Source organism: Phocoena phocoena, chromosome 11, assembly GCF_963924675.1.
Source record: "Phocoena phocoena chromosome 11, mPhoPho1.1, whole genome shotgun sequence".
NCBI classification, from domain to species: domain Eukaryota; kingdom Metazoa; phylum Chordata; class Mammalia; order Artiodactyla; family Phocoenidae; genus Phocoena; species Phocoena phocoena.
Genome location: NC_089229.1, coordinates 60,755,106 through 60,776,259, shown reverse-complemented (window position 1 = coordinate 60,776,259; position 21,154 = coordinate 60,755,106). Strand labels below are relative to the sequence as shown.

Sequence of the window (21,154 nt, the reverse complement as noted above, 5' to 3'; positions counted from 1 at the left end):
CGTCACCTCTCAAGGCCCTCCCCCAGGACTGCCTTTGCTCCCACCCAAAACAACAACTTTTACCTGTATCAATTCCGAACTCCTTATATGAACTGAGAGCTGGGGGGGTCCAGAGGTGAAGAAGATGTGGGGCTCCTGTTCTCAAAACACTCAGAATCTGAGACTTCCCTGGTGGCGCAGTGGTTAAGAATCCGCCTGCCAGTGCAAGGGACATGGGTTCGATCCCTGGTCCGGGAAAATTCCACATGCCGTGGAACAGCTAAGCCCGTGCGCCACAACTACTGAGCCTGAGCTCTAGAGCCCATGCGCCTAGGGCCGGTGCTCCGCAACAAGAGAAGCCACCACAATGAGAAGCCCTTACATGGCAACGAAGAGTAGCCCCCGCTCGCCGCAACTAGAGAGAAAGCCCATGCACAGCAACGAAGACCCAATGCAGCCATAAATTAATTAATTAATTAATTAAAAAACCCCCCAACACTCATAATCTAACTGGAAAAATAAGAACAAGAAAAGATAAGCAAAATTTTAAGATAGCAACACAACAATGTGGATGAATTAAAAGAAAGGCAGACAGCTGGCTGAGCAGGTGGGGATGAGGTGGCAGAATTTGGTTTGTGGTGAGAGGAATGATGGGGAGAATTTCATCCTTATGAGCTAAAAATTTGGAGTTCAGCGGAAGAAATTACCTCTGGGCATCACACCTTCCCTTCCCCTAATCTCAGTTCAGACTCAGAGATGAGAAACTGCCAGGAGGTTTTGGGGAAGGTGATCCCACCAGATGGCTGAACCACAGTGTGCTTCCCGGGCCAACCGTCCACAGGGTCATGATTGGCATATGAGAGCATGGGTCCTCGCAGGGAGGGGGGCATGGAGTACCGCCAAAGGTCTTTGAGGAGGAGAGAGTCACAGGAGCAAGACCAACTGGGAGGCTGCGTGTGGGACAGAAGGCAGAAACCAGAGGCTGGAGACCAGCGGAGGTTATCGCAACAGTTCCCATGAGACCCACACCAGACTTAGGCCATGTCATGATGTGGTCATTAAGCCTCCTCTCTGGTGCTTTCTGTCTGTGGACTGTGCCACTACTTGTCTTTCCTCAGACTCAAAGCTCAAAAGGATCCAGGCAGGCCCCCTCCTTTACCCCTGGTTCTCAAAAGGAAGTCAGCACCTGGGAGGTGCTGTGGATTTGGAGGGATGGGCTGGGTGTGAGAGACGCCTAGCATAAGGGAGCAGCACGACAGAGTGTAACCTGCAAGAGGAGAAGGAAGTCCTGTCAAAGTTTATTTATAAAAAGCCTAAAGGGCTTCCCTGGTGGTGCAGTGGTTGAGAGTCCGTCTGCTGATGCAGGGGACACGGGTTCATGAAGATCCGAACTGGGAAGATCCCACATGCCGCGGAGCGGCTGGGCTCGTGAGCCATGGCCGCTGAGCCTGCGCATCCGGAGCCTGTGCTCCGCAGCGGGAGAGACCACAGCAGTGAGAGGCCCGCGTACCGCAAAAAAACAACAACAAAAATAAATAAATAAAAAATAAATAAAAAGCCTAAGTAACAGCCCCAGCTGTTTAGTCTTTTCACAGCCCTGACAGAAGCTTTCCTCAAACTCTTCTCTCCACAGAGGCCAGACAGAGTCCCAGAGTGCGTGCACCTTGGCCCACACTCCATCCTGAGCACGCACCATGCGCTTCCTACCTCTGCTCTGGGTGCTGAGGTGAAGGGCATCCCAAAGGGAGGAAAAGCAGAGTTCGAGAGTCTCAGTCTGCGAGAAAGAGCCTGGTTAGACCCCAGCGCTGACAGCACAGCTCGCCGCTCTGGACATCCATACTGGAGGCATGGGGACGAGGCAAGAGCAGTGCTGGGGGGGCGGGTGGAACTGGTCTGTACCGTGGCTGTACTTAGACTGCATGGAGGGACCAAGCTGGGCAGGGGGTAGCAGCAAACAGGGGAAATCTGTAAGGGTGGCAAACAGGGGAAATCTGTGGGAGGGGGAAGGGGGAATTCGGGAAGGCAGCAGTAGATGTGAGAGGCTAGCAGAGTATTGGGCTTGTCTGCAGTATAACCTACCAAAGAATACAAACTTCTTTAAAAAGCCACACTGGGATCCTGCAGGGAGTATGGCCATCTCTTCCCCATCTCAACTTTCCACAGACCTTTCCATCTTGTTCAGAAGCAGCAAGATGGAGCTGAGGAGAAAAGCCCTAGCTAGAACCATGTGCAGGGCAAAATAAATCGTGATGAGGACGGAGGGACAGGATGGAGCTCGCTATCCTGGGGTCAGAGCTTGGAGGAGGAGGTCCCAGAGCCTCCAGAGAGAGGACAGCTGCTCCTCCCACTGCCCCAGCAGCCACCCCCCCACCCCCGCCTGCCCAATCTGCGTCACAGTCTCAGGGCTACTGGAAGACGCTGCTCCCCAAATGCTGGTCCTAGGGTCTCAGGGTAGCCCTAGGGGGCGGGCTGGGAGTAAAGTTCTTTTTATTTTGTGTTTACCTAAAAGTTCAGGAAGGCCTTGGTTACATTCTTGCTTGGAGGCCCAGAATTTAAACTTAGCCACTGCCCAGAGCCGTTGTTTTAGGAAAGAATGAGATGGCCGGTGTTGCGTAACCCAGAGCTGGGTGGGTGTGGGTTGCAGAAGGAAACGGTCCTTCTTCCTCCCTCTAGGAAGGAAGGCTCAGCTAGGAGTCTCAGATGGGCGGGGCACTGCCTGGAGAAGGGCGGCCAGGGGTGGGGAGGTGGGGTAGACAGACCAGCGTGTGAAAGCTCGGGGAGCAGGCAGACTGAAACACTCAGACCAGTCACCATTCAACCCCCCTGGGTAGAGCACAGCCTGAATAATCCAGAAAACCCAAAGGGTGGTACTGGGTGGGTGTGGAGTGGAGGACAGATTCTGGGAAAGGAGAGGAATGGAGGGGTGGGCTGACCTGGATGAAGGACAGGGTGGGTTGGGGATCTGCTCTCTGGCCACTGTCCCTAAGAGCACCCAGAGTATGGGTTCCTCTAATCCTCCCCCCCGCCTCTCTCCCCCACCCCCCACCCCCGCCACTGTAATTTCAGCTGGCCAGTCCCCCGTCCCTACCTCCCAGGTGTTCAGCCAGTTCTGCGGGCACGCTCCGCCCCCTGCAATCCCTCCAGACTCCCATGGCCCCAACACAATGCTAGGATTTCTGACAGTTCATTCAAGGTGTGCTTCCGCCTCCCCCCACCTCACCCCTTGCTTCCCCCAACCCCTTCTATCATCTTACCCAAGTCTGGCCCCCAGTACCCGCCTTCCCCTCAGTCATATCTCAGGGAGACCTTCTCTTGCTCCTGCCTCAGCTTTGCTCTTCCTCTCCTCGCCCCTGGTTTACTCTCTTCCATCAGCGGTCGGTTTTCCCAAGACCCCACTCTCCGTCGTCTCCGCCTTTTCTCTCTTTTCGCCCGCATTCCTCTCACGACCCCCACACCATCCCTTCTGCGTCCACTTAAGTCCGCCATCTTCTCACTCCCCATCGGAGTCTCTCCGTCTCCTTCATCCGCCACACATGTACCCGAACTGGATTTCAGGTTTGCCCTTCACCCCTACTGCCGCTTCTACCCCTCCTGCCGCTTCTACCCCTCCTGCTTCCACCCCTTCCCACCCTCCAGGGCCTCCAGCCAGCTGTCCAGCTCCCAAAATCCGGGCGAGATTCCCGGGAACAAAGCAAGAAAAATCAGAGTAATTTGGGAAGTAAACAGAAACCGGGAAGGGAGGAGGTAGAGAAGAGTGGGGAGGACCCAGGTGGAGGGGGGGGGCCTCTCCAGTCCCACCCAGTTTAGGGAATGCCCCTGCCTTCTCCACCGCCCCCCCGCTTCACCTGGCTCTTAAAGGGCCCGGCCCCTGCCGGCGGCTACTTAAGGCAGAGGGGCGGCGACGGGCAGCAGCTGCGCTACGACTGCTCTGGGAGGAGTGGACGGGGCAAAAATCTTGACCATGACCCCCCACAGGCTGTTGCCGCCACTGCTGCTAACTCTGCTGCTCGCTGCCCGCCCAGGAGGCGCCTTGGCAAGGTGCCCAGGCTGCGGGCAGGGGGTGCAGGCGGGTTGTCCAGGGGGCTGCGTGGAGGAGGAGGATGGGGGGCCGCCGGCGGAGGGCTGTGCGGAAGCTGGGGGCTGTCTCAGGAGGGAGGGGCAGCAGTGCGGGGTCTACACTCCAAACTGCGCCCCAGGACTGCAGTGCCAGCCGCCGGAGAAAGACGAAGCGCCCTTGCGGGCGCTGCTGCTGGGCCGGGGCCGCTGCGGCCGGGCGCGCGCGCCCTCGGGTGAGTCCGCGCCCCGCCCCTGCCCCGCCCACGTGAGGCCCGCAACTCTGCCGGCAGGGTCCGGGAGGGATGCGCACGGGCAACCCTGCTATGAGGGTCCTGAGATTGACGCTTCCTCCTCCCCAACCCTGGTGGGGGATACATTTTAGGGGCTGAAGGGGCCAGTGCGGGGAGCTCCTAGGAGTCTGGGGTACGGCTGGGGGCCCTAGGGATGAAGCAGGGAGATGTCTGAGCCCGCAACCCTTTTTTGCCCCGTCAAAAAAGGGTTTCCCTTGAGGGGAAAGGGAGGGATGGAAGGGTTTAGGGACGTGCTGTATGCCACAGAGGCCCAGCTCCTTCAGCCCTAGACCCCCGAGCTGGAGAAAGGACCCAGGCATTGTTACCGGCTTCCACTTGGAGAAAGAGGGAAGAGAACTCCAGACTCCCAAATCCTGCACACACTGAGAAATATCTCCTCTTAATATCAGGGTGTCCAAAGCACCCGAACATGGGGTGGAGAATAGAAGATGGCTCAAATCCAGAGCAGTTTCACACTAGACTAGGGTCCGGTGGTTGGCGCTGGCCCTCCCCACTCCCCACCCGGAGCAGGGGGACAGAGGTGGGAAAAGAAGGAGTCTGCCAAATCAGGGTTATGATTTAAAGCTTCTCAGAACCCTCCACCCACCCCACCCCACCCCACCCTAACCCAGAGAGAATAGAAGGCTGAGTCATTGGGTGGGTGGGACAGAAGTGAGTCAGAACCTGAAAGATGGGGGGCAGCAGGGAGATGGGAAGAGGAGGAAATACAAACGGCCCCCACCCCAGGGGCATCTGAGCTCCCAGTTTTTTCCACAGGGAAGGATGGGAAATCAACTTGGAGTTTCTTTCAGTCCTAAGTGCCTGAGTCCAGGCTGCTAGGGGTCTTCCTGGAAAGAGGTGGTCTGGTTGGGTCAGAGGAGGCAGCTGGCAGCATGGTCGCGGTAGGATGCTGAATAGAGGGAATGAGGGGCAAGGTCTGAGGAGTGTGGAGGAAGAGGGATCAGACTCAGGATTGCAGAGGAAATGGTTCTTGGCTTTTGAGTAGCAGGCAGATGGGAGCAACTTCAGGGCTCATAATATCTCATTTTACAGCTGGGGCAAATTCCAAACAGTGCCCGCTCCCCTCCCTGTCTTTTCTTTGCCCTGACACCCTGACTTTCCCTTCCCATCCTGAGCCTTCCCCAAACCCCCCAGTACAACGTGTGAAACTTTCTCCAGAGCCAGGAGCTGCCTGCAGGTTGGAAGCCGCTCATTCCTGCACCTTTGCAGCCTGCCCGCCTTCCACCTCCTGGTTAAGGGCTGAATCACACATGCTCCTGGGACCACTGGGGTTGAGCTGGGCTGAGTCTCAGGGGACCAGAAGGGAGAGGCCCCCACTGCAGTGCCCCCAAAGTAACCATGTCTCAGCCCTGGGAGGGGTGGGCTGAGTCATAGCAGGGTCACAGCGAGGACACACATTCCACGTGGGTCCCTGCTGACCCCCTCTCACCGCCATTGCTCTTCTGCCCCATCTCCCTGGCTTGGTGCACCCCCTGCTGGCCTCTGGTGGAACAGCCCGGTCTTTTCACCCAAAGCCCCAGGCTCCTCAATCAATGAACGTATTGATTTTTGCTTTCCAAAGTGCTTCTCCTTTATAAGCCTTAAAGCCTTAGTCTGCAGGGGACTTCCCTGGTGGTCCAGTGGGTAAGACTCCATGCTCCCAACGCGGGGGGCCTGGCTTCGATCCCTGGTCTGGGAACTAGGTCCCGCATTCATGCCACAACTGAGAGTTCACACGCTGCAACTGAGAGTCCGCATGCCACAGCTAAGAAGCCCACATGATGCAACTAAAGATCCCGCATGAAGAAACTAAGACCTGGTGCAGCCAAAATAATTTTTAAAAATACTAGTCTGGGGATATTATCATGAAAGGTAATATTACCATCTATCAGAGAAAGAAACTGAGGCCGGGAGAAGGTAACAGTGGAGCCAAACTGTAAACCCCCTCACTACTCTGAAAGCCCCGCTCATTTCCGCTCGGCTCTGGCCTCTGACATCTGGTTGATTTCCGGCCTCTTCTTCCCCATTCCCCATTGTGGCTGTAGGGGAGAATCCTAAGGAGAGTAAGCCCCAAGCAGGGACAACTCGCCAGCAGGACATGAACCGCAGAGACCAACAGAGGAATCCGGGGACCTCTACCACTCCCGCCCGGCCCAATCCTGGGGGCGTCCAAGACACTGAGATGGTGCGTTTGGGGCTGCAGGGAACGGGAGGGTTGGAGAGTCCTGGAGATTCCCATCTGAGACTGCTCCCTTGGGCTTGGCCGAGTCTTCCATCCCAATCCTGGGAGCCTGGCTGGCGGGGCCAGCAGGTTCTGCAGGAGAGCTATCCCTTCCTCCAGGGCCCCTGCCGCAGACATCTGGACTCAGTGCTGCAGCAGCTCCAGACCGAGATCTACCGCGGGGCTCACACCCTCTACGTGCCTAACTGTGACCATCGGGGCTTCTACCGGAAGCGGCAGGTGAGGCCATTCCTCTCCTCCCTTGGTCTATCAGTACAAGGGTCCTACTAGCAATTGGGTAGCGGGGCTTACAAAGTTGCATAAATAAGACACTTGCCCTGCCCTTAGGGCTCTCCCAACTTTAGGGCCCACACAAACATAGAGAATAACCAACCACAGCTATGGGAGAGGAGTTAGACTATCTAAACAATGCCTAACTCAGAGGTTAGACTATCTAAGCAATGCCTAAATCAGAGGTTCACATGCGTGAGGAGCAATCAGAATCACCCAGGTGTGAACACAGGTGGCTGAGCCCCGCCCACAGAGCCTGAAAATTTGCATTTCCAACGCGGCCTCTAGTGATGCTGATGCTGTTGGTTTGGAAACCACACTTTGAGAACCACTGTTCTGGCCTAGAAGAACAGGCACAGTTTGGTGGGTGGAGAAGAGAAGCCATGCAAGGGAACCCAGCGGGCTTCGCTGTCCCGAGAACACTCAGATGTTTCCACAGACTCAGACTCAGGAGTTGACAGCCCGTCCCCCAACCCACGGGGCCCCTCCCATCTCTCCTGGGCCACACCTCTGATTCTTGTGCCTCTCTCCCCAGTGCCGCTCCTCCCAGGGGCAGCGCCGAGGTCCCTGCTGGTGTGTGGATCGCATGGGCCAGCCCCTGCCCGGGTCCCCAGACGGCGATGGAAGCTCCCCCTGCCCCACCGGGAGCAGTGGCTAAGGCTGGGTGGGAGGCTGCATGGCCACTGGCAGGAGCGTGGGGCTGTCATCTTGGGTTATTTGTTGAGTGCTGAGTAACTCAGGGGCCCAGAGCCCCACACTCCACCTGCAGGCCCTGCCCCATTGTCAGCCTCACACATGGAAAGATTGTTGGTGTTGGCTTGGGGTGTTAATAAAGCTGTGTTGGGGGTCTCTGGCCTACGTCTCTGTGTTCACCTCTCACATTGTGGAGTCCCTGGCCCTTCTCTCTACCCCTGTCCAGCCTCTTATAGCAGCTCTCTTCTCCTGTGGACTACCATCTGTCCTTCCTGCCACACTGGGAATGACAGAGACAGCCACTGGTAGACATTTCATGGCCTCAAACCTCACCCAACTGCCCACCAGGGAGTGGAAGGCAGCAGGTGGGGGCAGGGAGACACTGAGGCCGTGGCCTTGGTCTGAGGTTGTGACCTTGTTTCTAACACTGATCTTTGGACACAAAGGGAGAGGAACGATTAATAGTTAATCCCCACCAGGAACCCAACAAAGAGGAACTCTCAAGGCACTTACCCTTCTGTTACTTCTTCAGGAAATTATTATTTATTGCACTCTTGCCATGGGCTACGCCCTGGACCATTTTATGGACTCATTTTATGCTTACCTCATTTTATGCTTACGATAACCTTATGAGGTAGGGACTTTTACCCCTGTTTTTCAGAGGAGGAAACTGTAGCTTAAACTATTAGGGTCATCTGCCTGAAATTCCACAGCCAGTAAATGACTGAGGGAGGATTTAAATCTGGTTCTTCCATATGTGACAATGCCTGGCATTCCTCAGGTGCTGATTAAGTGATTGTTTTGCCTCCTTTCTGCCTACCTGCTAGCCCAAGCAGGTGTAGGGAAGAGGTGGTGTTCAGGGCCCCCAGCCCCTAGCCTTCCCTGGAGGGGCCACAGTACCGCAGTCGTCACAGGTACCAGCCTCACAGAATACTAATCAGATGCACAGAAATCTTTGTTGACAAGGTTCTTTCACGCACCTTATCATGGTCTATGGGAGCTGAGTGCCTCATACCTGAAGATGTTTCTGACTCCTTCGCAACCTTCAGCCTACTGAGAAAGAGATTGGGAAGCAGCCATACCAGGTGATAAGCCTCAGAGGGGCAAAGTCCCCCTCCCCATGACATGTATGGGTGCAGAGCTCCCATTCCTGTGGGAGGGAGCTGGGCATCTGGGTGGTGGTTGGGCTGTTCGTTCAGGGGTTGTGTCCATCCCTGTGACAGCCGGTAGAGCAGAGCCTCTAGCTGACATGGTACTGCCTTCCGGAAGGGGATCATGGATCGGATAATCTATAACCCCTCCTCCTGAAAGGACTTTAGTCTTTGGAGCTGTCAGAGGAGCTGAGTGAGATAAGAGCTCTGCCAGGCAAGCCTGAAGGAAGGAAGGGAACACTTACCAGCTGCCGCTGCCCAGTCAAGACACACATCATGGAGCCAAGGGCGGCCCACCTGCGGAGGAGAGATGGGCTAGGAGGAAAGAAGGAAGACCGGCCCTCCAGAGAAGGGGAGCCCCACTTTGGGAATGCAGAATGCCCAGGTGGGGTTGCAGGTGGGGTGCACTGTCGAGAGGGGGTTCCTGCTGTCCACCTTCAATCCTTCCTGCTGTCCTGGGAGGCCAGTGAAGGCAGATCCCAGCCTCTGCCCCCTAACTAGCCAGCTGGGGAAGGGAGGAGAAAAGAGCTATTCAGTACCTTGCCTTATCTTTCTGACTCTTTTACCCCCGATGGTGATTAGAGTAGCTTCCCGTTCCCTGGGTACCCTGTTTCCAGGAACGTCATCAGGCTCCCCGCTTGCCAGTGACCTCCTCACCCCCTGCAAAGATAACTTCCCCTTCTGATTGCTCCCCCCCCCCACCATGATACTAGATATTGACTAGATATTGACTAGTTGGGGGTGGGGAGACTGCTGAGCACACAGAAAGCACTTCCTGGTCAGAGGATGCCTCTCGGTCTGCACGAGGCAGCAGAACCCTCACTCCTCCCCTTTGACCCCTTATCCTAGGAAACAATGAGACACATAGAGGCCCAGATTTGCTACAATGGACCCGACATATGCAGGTGAGGGAGGTCAGAGGTCAAAACCGACAGGTCCTGGAGTAGAGGGAGGGAGGGGGGAGGACTGGCTTAATGATAAATACAGTTTGTTCTCGGGTTCAAACCCCTCAGGTCAGAGCTACGAGTTAAGATGGAGGGGTTTGAAACACAGGTCATCGGGACAGGTGCCAAAGGTCAGCCAGTGAACAGTCTTCTGTTAGTGGGGCTAGAGGTCAGGAGAGGGAAGGCTGGGGTCAGGGAGAAGAGAGTAGGATCAGAGATGACAAGGTGGTTGAGGTTCAGACCCAGAGTCTGAAAGTATCTTTCCTGGATCCTCACTGCTGCCCTGGGAAACCAGAGGGTGTTAAACTGGGGGTGGAAACGTCTGGGCAGGAGCCATGCTTGTTCATCGTTCCATCCCTAGCACTTAGCAATGTGCCTGGCATGGAGGGAGGCTCAGTCAATGCTTGGTGAGTGGGAGGATGGCTGACCGGATGGAGGGACCGCGGGCCCTGCCCTGCTTTGTCCTGTAGGCTGTGAAGACGCAGTTGCTGGAGCAAGCACAAGGTCAGCTGACGGAGCTGCTGGATCAGGCCATGTGCGAGGCTATTCAAGCCTACCTGCCACAAGACAGACCAGTGCCCTCCATCCCTCCAGATTCCTTGTGCAAGTAAGAGTCTGAGCAGCCAGGGGGCTGGGGAGGGGCTGCACAGCCCCCTCCATCGTAAGGATTATGACCACAGATGCTATCCCATGTGCCCTTTGCCAGCACTGATGTAACTCCAACTTCAGTCTTCCCTCTTCTCCCCTTATCACCTCTGCCTTCCTGACCTCCACTGCTGGGCTTTGGTCTGCCCTGGCCCTCCCTGACCTTCCACCCGGTCCTGCCCGCTGGCCCTAACCCTGACCTTCCCCTACTACTGCCCTCGGCTCCCAAATATTGACGTCCCGCAAGGCCCTACCCTCTGCCTACTGCCTTCTTCCTTTGGGTCCTGGCCCAGAACAACTGTCTCAATTCAGGACCCGGGAGCCATCCCTGGGGAAACGGAAAGTTTTCATCAACCGCAAGTCCCTGCTTGAGTAAGTCGGGGGTGAGGACGGGATGAGAAGAAAAGAAAGAGCTTTGTCTGGGGAACCAGGGCGCCTCATTTGTCATCCTCAGGCTCTAGGTGGTTTGGGGGAGGACTTGGAGATGTTTTCTAAGGTTCTGTTTCTCTATTTGCCTTGGGTGTGATTGTGGAAGAAAGGCCACCAGGATGAGAATTGTCTGGGCTGGAAAGAGCTTTGGACAGAAGTCCTAGCCATATTGCAGCCCATAGCTGCAAGTTCCCAATCGCTAGGTCCCATCCCCACTTGTGTGCAGTGCCTGAGCTAGTCTGCATGACCTTCAGGACTCTCCCACTGACATTCGGGCCCCCGTCCTTCCAGCGAGCTGATGGAGGTGCAGCATTTCCGCACCATCTACCACATGTTTGTCGCCGGCCTGTGTGTCTTCATCATCAGCACCCTGGCCATCGACTTCATCGATGAGGGCAGGTAGGCACCCCTCCCGCTCGGGATAGGCCCACAGATAAGATCAGACCACCTGGGTTCCCAGTGTTCCACTTGCCACCGGCCTGAGAGAGCACAGGCCCGTTGGATTATTAGACATACATCAGCATTGCTTTCCAACCGCCTTCCCACCCCAAAAGTCCTCTTAGCACAGCCTTGGATAGCCTTTGGTCTGTTTTTCCAGAGTTAGCCCTCTGGGAACACTACTCCCCCACTCAAATTCTTCTCAATTGGACCCTTGTCCTGAGGCAGACATGCACGTATGTGCACACACAAGCAGGGTTCCCACCCCACCGCTCTCACACAGTCGTTTCCAAGGCAGTGGTGTTCGGTTCAAGTAACCTCCAGTGAGCCCCTCCTAAGTACCAGCCCTGGGGGGGCAGAGAGATGAGGGGCCGACCCCAGCCCTCTCTGTGAGGCATTCCCAATCTTGTGGGGAAGACAAGATCTTGTGCGCACAAGTGCCTTGGTGGGTTGCTTCCCCCAAAAAGCACCTCCCCACTCTGGGGATGAGCCTCAGGGAGCTGTAGACCCCTGGGGGTCTGGACTTGCATGACCCCACCTCACCCTACGTATGGCTTAGGAAGCAGTAAAGGGAAGAGGTTCAGCAAAAGCACTTCCTTTTGGCAAACTTGTTGTTCATCCTTATAATTAAGGATCAAATCTCGGGAAAGGTTTCAAATATATGTAAGATGGCTCCTTCTCCATCACCCCCCTCCATCCCAGACCGCTCCCCAGGAGTAACATTTTTAATGGTTTTGAGAGCTTCCCTCCAGAGCATTTCGATGCATCCACTTCCAGATGTATATAAGAACCAAGGGAATGTATTTTATGGAGGTTTACATTAATAAGATACTTACTGTACCTATTGTTTCCTTTTCACTCCCTAATGACCCATATTAGAGATCTTTCCCTGTTGGTCCATTGATTTTAATGACCACAGAGTCTGGAAGTGCCAGCTTTTGTTCATTTAGTTCTTTACTAATGGACGTTTGGGTCGCTTTTAATTTTCTGATTTTTCACTGTTACAAACCATACACTCTTTATTGGCTGCACAGCGAGGCTTGCAGGTCTTAGTTCCCCGACCCTAGGGATTGAACCCGGGCCACGGCAGTGAAAGCACCGAGTCCTAACCAATGGACCACCAGGGAATTCCCCAAACAGTATACTCTTTTTTTAAAATTAATTAATTAATTTAGCTAATAATAAATTAGCTAAATTTATTTAGCTAATAATAAATTATTAATAAATTTATAATACATTATAATTAATTAATTTTTAAAATTTTAATTAGGCTGCATTTGATCTTAGTTGTGGCACACGGGCTCTCTAGTTGCCCTGCAGCACGTGGGATCTTAGTTCCCTGACCAGGGAACAAACCCACATCCCCTGCATTGGTAGGTGGATTCGTAACCACTGGACCACCAGGGAAGTCCCAAACCGTATACTCCTTTTTTTTTTTTTTTTTTTTTTGCGGTACGCAGGCCTCTCACTGTTGTGGCCTCTCCCGTTGCGGAGCACAGGCTCCGGACGCGCAGGCTCAGCAGCCATGGCTCACGGGCCCAGCCGCTCCGCGGCATGTGGGATCTTCCCGGACCGGGGCAAGAACCCGTGTCCCCTGCATCGGCAGGCGGACTCTCAACCACTGCGCCACCAGGGAAGCCCCTTTTTTTTTTTTTTAAATAAATTTATTTGTTTTATTTACTTATTTTTGGCTGCATTGGGTCTTCGTTGCTGTGCGCAGGCTTTCTCTCGTTGAGGCAAGGGGAGACTACTCTTCGTTGCGATACGTGTGCTTCTCATTGCGGTGGCTTCTCTTGTTGTGGCTCGCAGGCTCTAGAGCGCAGGCTCAGTCGTCGTGGCGCACGGACTTAGTTGCTCCGCGGCATGTGGGATCCTCCCGGACCAGGGATCGAACCCATGTCCTCTGCACTAGCAGGCAGATTCTTAAGCACTGTGCCACCAGGGAAGTCCCCAAGCCATATACTCTTAACCTAAGCAAACAAAACACTCAACAACCTGCTTTCTATTAATTCAAGTCTACAGCTCCAGACACTCCAAAAGTACAAAACTAACAAAAATCAAAGTTAAACTCTAGGCACCTCATACCCTAACACTGGTGGCATGGGATGTACTGAACCCTTCTGCAATGCCACAGAGGGCTCTATAGGTTATTTGGAAGCAAAGCCATCCCATGATTGAGTCTCCTCGGGCAATGCCCTGTTGCTAGAAGTCCTGGGCGACAGAGGTGCCATCTTGAACAATTTCAGAGATGGGGAGCTCACAACCTTGGCAAAATGCCTCAGTTTATCTTCCAAGAGCCCTGACTGCAGAGGAAGCGGACAGGATGGGCCTCACACCTGTCTTCTTTGTCTCTCCTTCCCCACTCCCAGGCTGATGCTGGAGTTTGACCTACTGATCTTCAGCTTCGGACAGCTGCCCTTGGCGCTGGTAACGTGGGTCCCCATGTTCCTGTCCACTCTGCTGCTGCCCTACCAGGTTCTGCGGCTGTGGGCGAGGCCCCAGTCCAGAGTGGCCTGGACGCTGGGGGTGGGCCTAGGCTGCATGCTGCTGGCCGGCCACACAGCAGTGCTCAGCATCCTTCCAATCCATGTAGCAGTGGAGTATCAGCTCCCGCCAGCCTCCCGCTGTGTCCTAGTCTTTGAGCAGGTAGGTGATGGGCGGGACCAGTGGTGGGCGGGGCCCCTGGGAAGGAGGGCATTGGATACTGTATTGGTGGGGGCGGAGCTACTTACCAGGGGCGGAGTCCTTTGCGAGGGATTTGAGCCAACCAGCAGGCTCCAAGGAAATGTAAACGAACGAACGGACACTGCTATGCAAATATAATCGATTGGGCTGGCCAGCTGGAGTCTCTGCCCTTTCCGGTACCCCTTTACCCTCGATTCATCCCAGCAGCCGTCTGTGTTAGGCTGTAAGACAGTCCAACAAAAAGATAAAGTATGGGCTTTGACCGTACAAAGTTTACAATCTGCCTGCCCCTCTCTCGTAAAAGAGACACAGAGAGGTTAAGTGATCTGCTCAAAGTCCCACAGCACCTTAACCTCTTTTCCATTCCATCTCAGGTCAGGCTCCTGATGAAAAGCTACTCTTTCCTGAGAGAGATTGTGCCTGGGACACTTCGGGCCAGAGGAGGTGAGGCCTTCAGCAGGCGCTGCTGTGAACTCAGTCCTCTTGGCTGGTTGGTTGCATGAAGCCAGCAGCTGCAGGATCCTCATAAAAGCTCCAAGTTCCTAAGGCCATCTTGCCCACGGTTCACAGCTCCGGCCCCCAGGTGGGCTCTGTGGGCCTTAGTCATTCTCTTAGGTCCCACCTCTGATACCCCTCCCCTGCTGCCCAGGACTCCTGGCTCATTCTTATTAAGACCCAGGGTGTGAGCGCCTTCCATTAGGTAGTCAGAACAGAAGGAGAGAGAAGTGGGTGGTGCAACTTGTGGGTGCCACATGAAGCTCTGGCCACAGCAGGTCCTGTGCCAGAAAATGGGGGTGCCTGGAATGGAAGCAAAAGGAGGGCGCTAAAGAGCAGGTTCAGCTCCTGCCCAGCTTCACCTCCGCCACTCCACCTCCAGATCCAATATCCAGCTCCTCACCCCCCCACCTCTGTCCTGTCCAGCTCTATTCACCGGTCCCACTGCCCTTCCCCAGCATCCCACCCAGCTGTGTCCTCTCTCCCTTCCCTCTTCACTGATGGACCCCTCTTACTCCTCCCCAGGTGAGGGGATCCGGGCCCCCAGTTTCTCCAGCTACCTCTATTTCCTCTTCTGCCCCACACTCATCTACAGGGAGACTTACCCCAGGTAAGACCCTGCACCCCCTCCCCCAAATGCCCAGGCCCGTCAGGGATCTAGCCCTTCTACTCTCCTCTCCCTGAGGTCTTTAGCCTCATCCCAGACACTGGCCACTTTCTCAGGCAGCACCCCATAATAAAAATGGGAAGTAAGGAGCAGGTATATTACTCCTTCTCCTTGCCCCAGCTCATGGTGACACAAGGGTGACTAACTGTCCTGGTTCGCCCAGGACTGCCCCAGTTTTAGCACTGAAATTCTTACATCCTGGGAAACCTCTCAGTCTGGGGCAAACTCCAGATGGTTGGTCACCTTAGTAGACACTCAAGCTAAAAATCCACTTGTCGTCTCTGTTATAGAAGGTCCAAAGTGTTCTAGACCCCCACCTCTCCAGATAATCCTCCCAGCCCTGAGCAACTGAGGGGGCTGCGGAGAGAGGGCCCCAGGCGCTGGGCCCCGGCCCAGGCAGGAACAAGATAAAAGGATGAGAAACATATTATCCCCATTGCTGCTGCAGGACACCCAACGTCAGGTGGAATTATGTGGCCAAGAACTTTGCCCAGGTCAGAAGATGGGGTCAAAGGGCGGACTACCCACGACTCATGGTGGCTGAGGGGACGTTTCTGGGAGTGAAGTAAGGGAGGCCTGGGGAAGAGGTCAGAGGGTGGCGCTAAGGAAAGAGGATGCAGTTGCTGGGCCACAGTCTGATTTCAGAAGGAGGGGCAGCGACCAATGATTCCTTTCAAAGTTATGCGTCCTCCACCCCCTCCCCAGGCCCTGGGCTGCGTGCTCTATGCCTGTTTCATCCTGGGCCGCCTCTGTGTTCCTGTCTTTGCCAACATGAGCAGGGAGCCCTTCAGCACCCGTGCCCTGGTGCTCTCCATCATGCACGCCACCTTGCCAGGTATGCCCACCAGAGGCAGGGCTGCAGAAGGCTGCACCCTGGGGAAGACTTAGCAGGGAGCCCCTCCCTCCGCTCGCTCACTCTTAGTTTCAACACCTCTTCCCTCTGACTCTCCCTTATCTGCCCCCTCCTATGGTTGCTCATCGTCAGGGTCTCACTTCAGATTGCCACCTATTCCCTACCTTTCAACAGCTCTATGAACTCCCAACAGGCAGAGGTTTGGACATTCATCTCTGTATCCCCAACATCTGGCATGGGCTTCATAAGCAAATGGAATGAATGAATGAGTACATGAATTAGTGAATGATTAACAAATGATTGGTGGGAGTTGGGGCCCTGGTTGCTGGGCGAGGGCTTCCTGGGGGAACCCTTGGAGCTTCGTGGGGGATCGGGGGGCCAGGCTGACGTGCGGCCCCTTGTCTCTACTTACCAGGCATTTTCATGCTGCTGCTCATCTTCTTTGCATTCCTTCACTGCTGGCTCAACGCCTTCGCAGAGATGCTACGATTTGGAGACAGAATGTTCTATCGGGTGGGGCCTGGACCTGGGCTACTTGGGAGCTGGATGCAGGGAGGGCTAGGGAAGGATGTGGGGAGGATGGTGGCTATGTTGGCTGTCACCTAGTTACCGAACCAGTTTCATTTGACCAATTCGCAGTAAGCCAAACACTGAGACGCCAAGGTTTACAGCGGACAGAGGGTTTATTCACAAGGCAGCCAAGTGAGGAGAAGGGAGCACAACCTCAGATTCGCCTCCCCAAAGGCCAGGGGCTTGAGATATTTATGGGATAAAGAAGCAAGATGATCTTAGGTATGGGGAAAAGTGATTGGAGGTAGGGAAAAGGTGAGGTAATCGGTGTTCTGCACAGGTGTATCTGAGTTACATGCTTCTTCGTGGGATGCATGTTAAAAAATGAAGGCAGGGCTTCCCTGGTGGCGCAGTGGTTGGGGGTCCGCCTGCCGACGCAGGGGACACGGGTTCGTGCCCCGGTCCGGGAAGATCTCACATGCCGTGGAGCGGCTGGGTCTGTGAGCCATGGCCGCTGAGCCTGCGCGTCTGGAGCCTGTGCTCCGCAACGGGAGAGGCCACAACAGTGAGAGGCCCGCGTACCGCAAAAAAAAAAAAAGAAGAAAAAAAAAATGGAGGCAATTAGCATGATCTGAGGGTGGAGTTTTGGGCCCTCTGATGTCAAAAGGTCATTCATCCGACACCTGTGCAAGCCCAGTTTTAGGGTCAGTGGTCCCAACCAGTCTTAGCCCGTTTGAACTAGACAAGAGCCAACTCCAAGTTCCTGGAAAACTTATGCCCCCTGTTACTATAGTGACCCATACATCAGAGGTGTTATCTATACGGGGCAGTTAAGGAGTAAAAAAAAAAAATTTAAGGCTTAGTCAGTGAAGGCAGGTTACAAGCAGAAGGGTTTTTTAACAAGCTGTTCCCTTACCTGCTGTTCTGTAAGACGAGCTCAAGAATTTCCATTAGTCACCAGTTTCTCTTAACCCTGTGGGGCACGATTTCAACATCAGCTGTGCTGTCAATCTTCCACAGTGAGAAATGTGCTCCTCTGGGTATGGTTGTATTGTCACCCCTCTACCCCCTGACCAGCCAGGGCTAACTGCTCTTATGGGGATGCTAATTTGGAATCTTCTTCTCCTGAAAGGGAGTGTAGGAGGGAGGGCAAGGACCCCAGATGCTGAAGAGGGAGTTGGGAGGTTGCTTGCTGTCTCTCTCCTGCTGGGAGCCAGCCCTTGTGGAGAACACTGGGAGAGGGGGCAGGAAGCAGGGGAGAGAAGCTGGGGCCTGGGCAGAGACAGGGCCCTGATGCTCACCTCCTCTCCCCCCCTGAACACCCCCCCAGGATTGGTGGAACTCGACGTCCTTCTCCAACTACTACCGCACTTGGAACGTGGTGGTCCATGACTGGCTGTACAGCTATGTATATCAGGATGGGCTGTGGGTATGGGCTCTGCACACCCCGTCAGCCCCCAAAGTTAATGGAGCCTCTCTGGGATATCCTCTCCTTCCCTTTCTCTGCACCATTCATCTTTTCCAGACCTAAGGGCCCCTTTGACTTTCACCTGCCCCCATTCTACCCAACCCAATGGGCAGAAATTCCTTCTTATGATCTAACTTCCTTCCTTCCTTGTCCTCAACTACACCTGCTCCACAGGGCATTTCTCCCCTCCTTAGCCTTCTAAGGAACATGTATATAGCAATTTTCAGTTACCAAAAATTTTCACATACTACATAATCTGCCCTGTAACCCTGAGAAGTATTATTATATCCCCTTTTGAAAGTTGCATCTAAGGCCCGATGGGCTAATAAAATGCTCTTAAATAGGACATGTCAGCCCTTCTGATCGCAAATCCCATATTCTTTCCACTGTACTACACAATCTCTGGTTTCCTTAAGGAGGGGGTTCTTTGTGGAGGGGGCTTAGGGAGACTCACTCCACCCTCCTACCCCCGGCTCCTGCCAGCTCCTTGGTGGCCAGGCCCGAGGGGCAGCCATGCTGGGCGTGTTCCTGGTCTCTGCAGTGGTCCACGAGTACATCTGCTGCTTCGTCCTGGGATTCTTCTACCCTGTCATGCTGTTGCTCTTCCTTTTCATTGGAGGTGAGCTTGGCCTCTTTATGCCCCTGGAGAGGGAGACAGCCAGAGGGAAGGGACCTGGAATCCCGCTCCTGGAGATTCCAGACTGATGGGAGAGGCCACGTACCCAAGACAGAAGGGGGAAATGTGTGTGCCTTCTGGGGGAAGGCATCAGAGTTGTGTGTGAGAGTTGGTGGAGGGAGGGCAGGACGGATGGACTTGGGAGCAGGGAGGGAGGCAGCAAAGGGATATCCTGGGGGATGTGGGAAAAGACCTCTGGCTGGAGAGGAGCATCTGAGCAGGGCACACATACAGGGAGACAAAGGGGAGAAAACTGGTGGGAGGTTGGGAGGTTTAGTAAGAGATCCAGGATACTGAAGTGTAGACTGAGGAGTCCTTGTTTTACATGAGCCACTTGAGACCTCCGTGAGCTTTTGGAGCTGGGTTCAAGATCTTCCTCAATGGTGCCTTCCTGTTCCAACTCTTCCCCGCGCCCTGAGATAGGAAGGCAGCCAGGAAGATTAGATACAGGTATCTGGAGCGGAGGTGACAACGTTTCCTCCTGCATCAGGGCCACTGAACTTCATGATGCATGACCGGCGCACGGGCCCAGCGTGGAACGTGCTCATGTGGACCATGCTCTTTCTGGGCCAGGGCATCCAGGTCAGCCTGTACTGCCAGGAGTGGTATGCACAGCGCCACTGCCCCCTGCCCCAGGTAAGGGACCATGACCCTCGCTCAGCTCCCCACCCAGGAGGACCTGCCTCCACTTCCCAAGAGCCAGCCCCCTCTTGTTGCCCAGTTCCACAGCCACGGTCAGGGGCCAGGGCCCGGTTTGGGGGTGAAGGATGGGCTCCCACGTTTTAGATGCACAGGGTGGGCGCTGGGAGGGACCTTATTCACAACTCACCTTTCTGTGGCACAGACAACCTTCTGGGGGCTGGTGACACCTCGATCTTGGTCCTGCCATATATAGAAGTCAGGGCACACTCACTGCCCAGATGACACCGCCAAGTTCTCTGCCTGCAAAGCCTGGGACCCGGGCTCCTCTCTGAATTCCCAGACCTAGCTCTGAGTCAAGGGGGCCTGCCATGCCTGACCCCACCAGAGAGCTCCAAGGACTGAGATCTGTGGACCTGTGGACAGGTGAGCACAGACTCAGAATGGTGGTAGCTCTTGAGCCCCCAGCCCCGTGGGTTGGGCAAAAGGCCCCCTCTCACTCCATGGCTGTTCAGACTGGGGGAGACACGAAGGGCCTTACAGATTTGGTGAAGGTGGGGTGACTTAAAGCAACTCGGGCCATCAAGGTCTGAGAGGTGTTTGTTTCTTTCTTTGTGCTCGTTACAACACAATAATAAACTCTTTGTATCGCTTTTCATCCATTCATTCATCATTTGTTGAAGACCCACTTAAAAAAAATTCTTAATTGAAGTATAGCTGATTTACAGTGTTGTGTTAATTTCTGCCGTACAGCAAAGTGATTTCGTTACACATATATATGCATTCTTATTTATATTCTTTTCCATTATGGTTTATCCCAGGACAGTGAATATAGTTCCCTGTGCTATACAGTAGCACCTTGTTGTTTATCCATTCTCTATGTAATAGTTTGCATCTACTAACCCCAGACTCCCAGTCCATCCCTCCCCCACCCCCACTCCCCCTTGGCAACCACAAGTCTGTTCTCTATGTGAAGACCCACTTTTTTTTTTTTTTTTTTTTTTTTTTTTTTGCGGTATGCGGGTCTCTCACTGCTGTGGCCTCTCCCGCTGCGGAGCACAGGCTCCGGACGCGCAGGCTCAGCGGCCGTGGCTCACGGGCCCAGCCGCTCCGCGGCACGTGGGATCCTCCCGGACTGGGGCGCAAACCCGCGTCCCCTGCATCGGCAGGCGGACTCCCAACCACCGCGCCACCAGGGAAGCCCGAAGACCCACTTTTGACAGGCACGACTGAAGACAGGCAAAGTCTGCAGAGGCAAGACTGTGATGGGAGGGGCTGAGGCTCTTAGGTGACATTCTCCCTTACCTCTTCTATGCCACCCCATCTCCCCAAAACTCAGCCTCGTCCCCTCTTCCACCTCTACTCCTTCAGATCACATTTCCCCAACCCTTGAATCCTCTGCTCCTGGCAACCTCCGGCACATCCTGAGAGGGCACGTGGCTGGGCCTCCTTTCCTTCAGAGGACCCAGGAGAGGAACCTCCTGTACAGACCTTAGCCGAATCTCTTAACTTCGTGAGCCTCAGCTTCCACAGCTATAAAATGGACATTTAGGCAGTTCCCTGGTGGTCTAGCCGTTAGGGTTCAGCGCTTTCACTGCTGTGCTCCAGGTTCAGTCCCTAGTAGGGGAACTGAGATGCCGCAAGCCACGCGCGTTGCGGCCAAAAAAAAAAAAAAAGGACACTTAGGTGCTTTGTGACCACCTAGAGGGGTGGGATAGGGAGGGTGGGAGGGAGACGTAAGAGGGAGGAGATATATGTATAGCTGATTCACTTTGTTATAAAGCAGAAACTAACACACCATTGTAAAGCAATTATACTCCAATAAAGGTGTTAAAAAAAAAAAAGGACATTTAAGTTAGAAGTGTCTTGACTATATGGGGACATACTGTTCCCTCATGCCCCTTTCCAGTCTACTCCCCAGCCAAAGGCAACTACTTTCTGATTTCCACCCTCATATATCAGTTTTGCTTCTTTTACAACTTCACATGAATAGAGCTCTACAATATGTACTCCTGTAGGGATGT

The 21,154-nt window shown here is 54.4% G+C and overlaps 2 protein-coding genes across 3 annotated transcripts; both read left to right on the top strand.

Moving 5' to 3' along the window:
• The first annotated feature begins 3,652 nt into the window (after nucleotides 1–3,652).
• IGFBP6 (insulin like growth factor binding protein 6) lies at nucleotides 3,653–7,691 on the top strand. 2 transcript variants are annotated; one of them, XM_065887068.1, is made up of 4 exons: nucleotides 3,653–4,268; nucleotides 6,371–6,510; nucleotides 6,667–6,786; nucleotides 7,373–7,691. In XM_065887068.1, exons 1-4 carry the CDS (start codon nucleotides 3,941–3,943, stop codon nucleotides 7,493–7,495), a joined length of 711 nt encoding a protein of 236 aa, XP_065743140.1. In that variant the 5' UTR covers nucleotides 3,653–3,940; the 3' UTR covers nucleotides 7,496–7,691. The 2 variants fall into 2 exon arrangements, with proteins under 2 accessions (XP_065743140.1, XP_065743139.1); XM_065887067.1 differs by having other exon boundaries at nucleotides 3,941–4,266; nucleotides 6,363–6,510; nucleotides 7,373–7,495.
• Nucleotides 7,692–8,882: 1,191 nt separating this feature from the next.
• Nucleotides 8,883–19,796, top strand: SOAT2 (sterol O-acyltransferase 2). The gene is made up of 15 exons (XM_065887280.1): nucleotides 8,883–9,066; nucleotides 9,531–9,586; nucleotides 10,096–10,232; nucleotides 10,583–10,642; nucleotides 10,991–11,098; nucleotides 13,507–13,783; nucleotides 14,197–14,266; nucleotides 14,843–14,927; nucleotides 15,433–15,478; nucleotides 15,690–15,819; nucleotides 16,253–16,350; nucleotides 17,678–17,776; nucleotides 18,299–18,434; nucleotides 18,982–19,127; nucleotides 19,336–19,796. Exons 1-15 carry the CDS (start codon nucleotides 8,958–8,960, stop codon nucleotides 19,384–19,386), a joined length of 1,608 nt encoding a protein of 535 aa, XP_065743352.1. The 5' UTR covers nucleotides 8,883–8,957; the 3' UTR covers nucleotides 19,387–19,796.
• Nucleotides 19,797–21,154: the final 1,358 nt, after the last annotated feature.